The sequence below is a fragment of the Seriola lalandi genome, unplaced genomic scaffold (assembly GCF_002814215.2).
Source record: "Seriola lalandi dorsalis isolate HSWRI2012SDOR001 ecotype SW California unplaced genomic scaffold, Sedor1 jcf7180002054582, whole genome shotgun sequence".
NCBI classification, from domain to species: Eukaryota; Metazoa; Chordata; class Actinopteri; order Carangiformes; family Carangidae; genus Seriola; species Seriola lalandi.
In genome coordinates, this window is record NW_019525135.1 from 2,478,111 (window position 1) to 2,487,097 (window position 8,987).

An 8,987-nucleotide genomic window follows, 5' to 3' on the forward strand; every position below is an offset into this window, starting at 1 on the left:
GACATGAAAAAAAGTTTTTTCAAAAAATCAACTTTAGTTACCATGACTACAGCAGTTGTGTCTGATAGGCACAGTCACAGGGTGGAGATGTCAAATTTATTTTTAAATACTTACTGTAATCCTCTGACTGGCCACTAGAGAGAGCACTTTGCAAAATAATCTACATTCTCAAAGTTATCAATGCTCTGTATCTAATAACACTGATGTCGCAGACTTACACTGAATAACAACACGGCCTTCAGTAAAAGTAATGACCTGTACTGTACAAAGGAAAATATCATGTAACCAACACTTCTCAAGACTATTTTTTATTAGTTAACCTCCCAACAGAAACAATATTAAAATAAAACTATCACATCTTACAACCACAGAAACGCACTCGAACAGTAAAAGAGGCATCTGTTTGTGTCTTGCACAAGAGGATTTCCTCCAGTGAGGTGTCATAATAATGACTTTGGAAAAATTAGACAAAGTACAGTACATATACGCATGTGAAATTAATCAAACACATAAAGCACATAAAGTTTTACTTTAATCATAAATATGATGGAGGCACATACAGTAGTTTCATCCATAATTAAATGTACTATATTTTTTCTTTTCTAAAGGTGAACGCTACATTTAAAGTAATGAGTTCTTACAAATGAAAGAATAAATACAAAGTAACATGATGTTAACAATAAATATGTAGATCTTTAAGAATATCTCAATAATGTTCTGTAGAACTGAAAATTGCGCTCAATATTATTTCACACAAGCTGACAAAATGTGAATGTGCGCTAAGTTGAGAGGTGCAATAAATATACTAAATAAAATAGTGTATAGTGCTCATTTTTACTTATTGGAGTATTTTGTGATTTAGTGAGAGCTACATGATGGTACATGTCTACTAATGGCTCAACACTGTATCATTTGTAACTTTATAACATTAATTAAACATGAAATACATCTTTGAATTTCAACATGAATCAAGTTAGAACAATAGCTTTTGTGCCAAATAACTAATGAACATGGTGATATAAATCTATATAAATACAATACAATTTCTTATTTCTTTGAATGGTCTTGATGCCAGTGCAACATGTTCAGTGTAAAACTTTGTATATCTCACATCCAATGAACAAAAATGCCCCCCTCAAATAGTGACAGTAATATAATGGCACTAATATGATACCTAGCTGAATTATTTGTGTTTTTTTTCTTTTTAGTATAAAGCAAGCCAGAGCACATCTGTATTATACTCGTAAGTCAAATCTTTCACTTTAAATCAAGTATTTATCATTGTCATTCTGAAAGTGACAATGAGAGTGGTTAAAAAAATACTGTATTTTTTTCATCTAAAGTGAAATAAGTTATTTTGGCTGACAGAGTAAAGCCAAAAGATTCTCTGTATTTTTGGCAGGCTTCAGAACAAATACAGAATATGACAAAATTAGCAACTATAAACATTTAAGGTAGATGGAAAATGGTTTGCTTATGACATCTTGTGTGTACTTTGTCCAAAACTCTATCAAACTTGAATATACCATATACTGTATCACTAAGCATATTGTGTGTATGCTAAAAAAATATAGTGAGGTCATGACAGATCATTGTCAAGCAGAAAACAAGGAGGGAGAGAAATGAAACGGGTTCATATTCACTTTTAAAAACTGTGGTTTATATTAAAATATCTGCAGGTCTGTGGATAAATTATCACTCTTTATACATCTGATCCATCTCATCTGTGCCTCAAAATTCCCCTTGAAGGTACCAAACTGAAGCTTTCATTAGATGACACTCGTGATGTTTTAGTGTTGAATAGTTAAGTTTTAACCATGGAGGACTCTGTGTCAGTGGGCTTCCTGGACAGAAACCACACCTTCATCGGCTCCTTCTTTCCTTTCATGGTGATGGGGCCCCGATACTCCAAATGAAACTGAGGGTCGGCGTTCTCAGCAGACTGCAAACACCTGGAATACAGCATCAACACCATCGCAAATCACTCACACTGTACGGCCCTGTGTGATATCTTATCTCACTTAATCAACAAAGAACATAAATAGTCCATGTGTAGACCTTTTAAATAGATTCCCACTTCTTCATATCTAATACTGATACATCCTTACACACATTACAAATCTATTTTAATTCTGTTTAACTTAGTTGTAAAACTCCTTCAGACCCACCTAATTTCTCTACATGCATTGACAAAACCCAAACATAGCTTCACATGAATAAAAAAAAATGGTAATATAACAAGGGAGTACTTTGACTTACCGATAAGTATATTCAGAGACATTTATTTTTCCCTTTTCACCAGTAGTTTCTGTACGACTTGTGAGGTTGACTGTATTTCCAAAAAGGCAATATCTTGGCATCCTCTGGCCAATCACCCCAGTGACCACTTCTCCTGTGTGGATCCCAATTGTAATCTGGAAAGAAAGGAGAATAAAAAAAAGAGACTAATGCTTTGTATTTGGTAATAATTTGATTAAAGCCCATAAATATGCCAAATATATCCCTACTTCTTGTCAAAATACTGGCAAAATAAAGCTTAAATATTTATTTTAAGATATCCATAATATTTATCATTAGTTATCTGAGGTAAATTCATTATTTAAAGCAGCACATTAAACCTGATTTATCTATTTGAAAATACACCAACAAAAATAAAAAGCACAGTTTGAGAAAAAACTATCCTAGCATTTGAACTAAACCTCAGTCAATGTTAAATCAAGGACTAAGTAAATGATTTGTGTGCCACAGAGAGCAAGATAAAAAAAAAAAAACATGCAAGCAGCTATCCAACTGAATGCTACTCTTAGTCTGTTGGCACTAAATCTTAAAGCTATCGACTGAAAAGGTGCAACATTTGGTGGATGGATGTAAGGTTAACTTTGCCAGAAATCACTCCATGCACAAAATTAGATTTTTTTAGGTTTCAGGTTTGCAGTAAACTAGCAATTCCAAAAGCAGCCCCAGGCAATCTGCAGACTAATATTTACACTTGAACTTGAAGGCACTTCAGTGCTTATTTTCTTCAGAACATGAACACGTGGTGAGTGTCTGGGACAAATGAGTATCTATATTTAGCCACAGGATCGTGAGATGATTTGAATCTGTTTCTGCTACTAAACCGGACTCCTCTTCAGCCAGTGCCATGTCCCAAAATAAACAGCCTTTTGTTAAGCAGACATGATTTTCCAAAGTTAGGTCTCAACAGTCATTGATACAATAACAATCTCTAACAGTCAGTTAAACAAAAGTCTGCTGTTTTTTCTCCATCTTTTCACTGCTTATTACTTCACTGTGGAAATATGTCCAGATGCACAGATATCAATCAGCAAAAAAAGCCCGAGGCTAAAGAGTTGGTCATACTAGGTTGAAGCAGTATTTGTCAGCTCCCGAAGAGGTCTGACACTCAACACTTTAATATGTGGAGTTTCAAAGCAATATTAGACATTTACAAAGCTCCAACAAGTCCAAATTCTCTTTGCCAAAATAACAGATGCATAGCTTAAAAAAAACAGCAAAATAATTAAATATATGATAGAAATATATGATAGAAAGCAGTCTGAAAATCATGACAAATGTGTGCCAAATACAAACAAACAGCATCACCAAAGAGAAACTATCCAACAGGGAGATAAAAGACACTTACACTACACAAGGGGCTGGAACAATCAAGAAACACCGCTAATTAGAATTCATGTACAATGCGCACACACACACACACACACACACAACAACTCTGCCAATATAAACATTAAATTGTGAGGTTTTTGAGGGCAAAATTAATCTATGATACTATGTAGAGAGTTAATAAAATAAAGAATAAGTTGAAGCTTAAACTTGCTATTATCATGAAATTAAAACAACATTTACAGTGGATGATGTTGCATTAGAAAAGATTCTCGCTTTTTCGGTCAGGACCCTTTTTCTTATTTAAATTTATGTATATTTGCAAATTGTCCAGTTTTTATCCAATGTTTGAGATTTATCCCAATTTGCCACGTTAACCATGCGCCACAGTCCTCGTCACTGCTCAGTGAACTGTGGGGCACAGACAGCAATGTGCTATCTCAATAATCAGCATCATCTAAAGGAGGTAATCCACAGGATGCTCACGCTTCCCTGCCACCTCCACCCATTCAAACCAAACGTGCTGCAGCACCGTTGGCACCTTCTTTAAAACCGAAACATAAACACACTTTGAGTCACTGAATTCATTTCAAAAGGCCCTAAAGGTCTGTTTCTCCACTTGTCACCATGATAGCTGTGTTTTCCTTGCAGCTACACTCATTCCAAAAGTGTAAGAGGGGTCACCCTTATGATTAATGGCTACAGCCAAAATATAGATATAAAAATTTACTACATATGGGTAAAACTAGCTTAGCTGGCGTACCATCTGTCTAACCTACAAATGACAGTATGTATTTGACAGCCTGATTTAGCACCACTTCAATCATACACAAGTATATAGCCATAAAATACAAAAAGTATGTTCTGAAGCCTGAGATTTATATCACACCTGTACTGGTTCATCATCCACTTTGACTTGTCCAGCAATCTCCATCATATCAAGAGCGAGGTGGCAGATTGACTTGGCGTGGTGCGTGCAAGGCTCTGGCAGGCCACTCACTGTCATGTACTTATCACCCACTGTTTCCACCTGTATGAAGAAAAACATTTTGTCATTCTTCACATGAAGGATATCATAACCACTTTTATTTTTGCTTTACTTTCATTTCATGTAAAATCAACTGTTCCCACTGTGTTACATAGAGACTTCTTGAATGCACTGTGCCGCTAGAAATAAACTGAAACACCCTGAGATAAACAGTTAAACACTTACATCAGCTTTAAGACATTCGGGGCCTCTTTGAGCCCTGCTAAAACCCGAGGACCACCAAGCCATTCAGCTTGTAGAGTAAATATTACTTCTTTTGGTGACCCAGTGCCTGAAGCCGATCCCCTGGAAGTGCCGAGGTCTGTTTGACTTCTTAAAGTGCATTCTTGTCTGAAAGCCTGGAGCGTAAATCTGCTGCACGAAGCCTATAAAATGGTGCAGTCCCTCTGTAAAACTACACTGTGTTTAGAAGTTGGTACTACTCTTATGGTGAAAAACTCAAGTCAATTGATATAAATACACTCTTGCTGACGTGTATGTGCATAATTGCATAACATGATTCACCAGAGAGTCAGGGGGCTTCACTCATGCATTTAAGCTGGAGAACCAGCTGAGAACATGGTAGATAAAAGCCCTCGAGTTCTTCATTTCAGACAATACAATTGTAGTGTCTTTTGTACTTTGTTTCAGTATCACTTTGCTGCAGAATTCCAGTCCTTACTGAGAGAAATTTACAAATATACATGATATACTGTCATGGTACAATTCTTGCTTCCCACCTTGTATACATAAGGGTTCTTGCGAGAGTCTGTCAAGATGTCAAAACGTGTGTAAACATCGTTGAGCAGGTTGACTATTTTGATGGCTCCCTCAGCCGAGGCGTGCTTGCTGCAGAAGGCATTAAACCCTACAATGCCACTAAAGAGGATGGTCACGTTGTCGTAGCGTTTTGCCGGGACGGGCCGTTTGTGTCGCAGCTCGTTGGCAACAGATGGCGGCAGAACTGAGTAGAGCAATCTAAAAGGAAAAAGAGAAATGAACATTTTGAGCGAAAAGCATAGTTATGGTGTACCCAAGCAGCAGAGTAATGGGCTGGGGCTGCCGGACTGAAGTCCATTCTTTGGATCAGCATTTTATTTGCTCACCCACCACCTTTTGGTCATTTCGCTATACAAGCTGCTCTCAGATGGGAGGGTGGTGTTTCTATGGTAACTGGTTAGATCATGGCTGCCTGTTAAAGGCAAAATACCTTCCATGGTGCATCATAATTTGAGGACACATGATACATACAGATAAGTCATTAAACAAATCTACACGTGCATGTAGGGTATCTTTACCTAGTAGACAAGAGTGTACACATTTATCTAAAGCATCTTTCACGATTCACATTCAAGGGCGTAAAGAGTGTTTTCTCTAATGAGGCAGCAGCAAAAACAGCTGCTTTCGTGATCAGAAAACATAGTGTTGTAAAATGAAAATGCAACGACAGTGGAGCGACAGCTCTCTTAACTATTAAGAGAGGAGTCATGAATTCTAATCAATAGTCGGAGCCCAAAGCACTTTGAGAGCAGAGAATGGCGAGAATAATAATACAGGGATCCAACAGGAGAGTGAAAGTCTTTTCCTATGAGAAGATAGGGCTGCTACAAGCAGTCTTAATAAAGACCATGCTCCACCTCCGTGCTCCTCTCCAGCTGTCACCCACTGCTGTGCCAAATTACTATGACAGGCCCTTTTCTGAAAGCCTAAGTCAAAACTAACTAGGTGTCTTCACCATAACAGGGACTGAAGAGTAGCTTAGGCAAATATCAACTTGGGTATAACAATAGATTCTGACCCTAGGTGGTCCTACTGTGACGTAGCTTCAACACAACCTCAGCGGACTGAGACTTGCATCTTTCTTCAGTGTTTCTTGTCTAAAGTCCCATAAAAGGGAATACTTAAGGAAGAACTATCTTCACCATTTATTTTTCCAACGACAGAGAATTACAGAAGAATAACAGCAGTGTTATTACACATATATCATAGTGAGGTTGGAGTTGACTCATAACCTACAGATAATTACAGGGCTGTGGCATATAATTATACATAATTATGACGCAGTTTTCTCAGTAACTAGAAGGAATAGTTTGTAAACACTGCTAAATTCAAGTGTGAATGAAAAGCTGGGTTATTGCTTAGGGTCATGGTTCTCAACTTTGTGGTTGGGATGAGAAATCTGAGGGGTGACAAGATGATAAACAAGTTAGTAAAAAAGGAAAAAATATATATTTCTGCTATATAACAGTAAGGCATTTCTCCTGTCTACATCTTTTACTTGTTAAATATTAGGTAATCTTACCTCTTCAGGCCTCTAAAAAAAGGCAAATTAAACCATATGAGTCATATGAGTAAAAATCATTCTTTGCTTGAACTGCTAATAGGTCATACAAATGTGTAAGCTTTTATGAGGGGTCGCTGACTTGTTTTAGTGGATCAAAAGCCAAACATGGTGGGAATTACTGGCTGAAAGGGCTCATTTTTGGCATTCCCTACATGCTAGCAATTGTGTGAATGCTAGGGATGATCCGATTGATCGGCTGCCAATCATTATCAGCAGAAAAAAATAGGTTGTGGCATCCCTAGTGAATGCCATACGTTCAGTGGGCCAAAAGTTTACATATTAATGATGTTGAAATCTTTGATTTTGTACATTTTGGTGACAGAAGTGTAGGATTGGCCAGGGCTGAGGTATGCACTCTACCGAGTGGCATTGTAGTTTACAAGTCTTACATTGCTTAGGTTGGTTCAAATAAATGTCTGGCAGGTTGGAAGATCATTTGTTAAGCTATTTATACGATCCAATGATGTGTATTTATAATAAATCTAGTCATGTTACCAAAAGCTAGAGTTAAAGTCTGTCTGTAGGCTAAATTAAAAAAAAGTAAATAAGAAAGAACATCTATAGAGTCAAACCTGTCTGTCTTCTTCTTCTCATCCTCCAGGGCCCGGAGTGTGTGCTGCAGACGATCTGTCAAGATTTCCAGCTCTTGGGTCAGCTTGTACTCCTCACGAAACTGCTCACCCAGCAGCACCAGGTCACGCGTTGCGTCATGTAGCGGGATGTCACTCAGGTATAGCCCCCTTCGCGTAAGATCATCAAGGTTCATGACACTAACCACAAAAAAACAGAACAAGTAAACAAAGAAATTAGAAAGCACTGAAATACTAATTAATTGTTGGTGGTGTTGCAGTTAAATATTGCAGAAATTGCTGAAAACCTCTGTTTGTATCAGTAGCAGGAACACTGCAGACTAGTTTCCTATTCTTGCTCATATAAAGAATGAACATAAATTAAACAGAGCATAATGTATGAACTGCCGGCAGTGAGATCACCATATTCCTTTCAGGGCCAAGCCGACTAGCTCCAGATAAATGTTCCTCTTGTAGCATGAGGCCAGACACACCGTGTTGTATGAGACCTCTCTGGTCAGGTGAATGAGTATGCTCCTCTGTTTCAGCCCCTGTTATTTTCTGTCAGGCAGCAACCTTTTGTGAAAACACGGATCTTGTCCCCTGCAAAGTCTTTTCAATCTGTGAGGACAAGATCTCTTGAACCCTGCTCTCCTGCGTCAGATATTTCACTGGAAATGTCTGATCGATTATATTAGGGCCACAAAGGCTAATGGAGGTTACAACAGAAGAACCAATGTAATTACCAGCTCACAGGTTTTCTTTATTTCTTCATTGGGTTGTTTTGTCTTGCCTTGTGTAAATGTACAAACACACACACACACACACAGATATATATATATATATATATATCTGTGTGTGTGTGTGTTTGTCTATAATCTATATATATATAGAGAGAGAGATTATGAACACATTTGAATTACAAGCAAGTCAGACTTTCTGTTGACATTTTTCCTATGATCCATAATCATTTTCTCTCAGTTGCAACATTTGCTGTACATGAAGAGAATACTGTTAATATGTTATCTTTTATTTTTTTATTTTAAAAGACACTTACATGCATAGCCAAAGCCTGCGTAGCCAAAGCTTGATACTGTTTATAGTAACTTATTTCTTTGTGCCATAGACCTCCATTGCTGTCCAAAAACTATTAATGGGGCACTCCACCAATTTTACACATTAATGTCAGTTTACTTATCATAAGGATTACTACTTATCTTGTGAAAACTGCCAGATAAGATGTTCTGTTTTGCTCTGTGATATGTTGCTTAGGTACTACGAACATGAGCACTGTAGTTTATTTTGGGTCCGTCACACATAAACCACCCTGCTGCCATAAATACTTGCAAAAACATATTAATCTGTGTGTGTGTGTGTGTGTGTGTGTGTGTGTGTGTGTGTGTGTGTGTGTGTGTGTGTGTGT

At 37.5% G+C, this 8,987-nt stretch overlaps 1 protein-coding gene across 1 annotated transcript in view; it reads right to left on the reverse strand.

Moving 5' to 3' along the window:
• Positions 1-292: 292 nt before the first annotated feature.
• The window catches only part of gucy1b1 (guanylate cyclase 1 soluble subunit beta 1), a 15,974-nt gene continuing 7,279 nt past the window's right edge, over positions 293-8,987 (reverse strand). The window contains exons 9-13 of the mRNA XM_023418491.2: positions 7,568-7,765; positions 5,392-5,629; positions 4,514-4,654; positions 2,260-2,414; positions 293-1,952 (exon numbers count right to left, since the gene is read on the reverse strand). Coding sequence (XP_023274259.1) covers positions 1,805-1,952; positions 2,260-2,414; positions 4,514-4,654; positions 5,392-5,629; positions 7,568-7,765 — 880 coding nt within the window. The 3' untranslated portion in view covers positions 293-1,804. The remainder of the gene's footprint in view (positions 1,953-2,259; positions 2,415-4,513; positions 4,655-5,391; positions 5,630-7,567; positions 7,766-8,987) is intronic.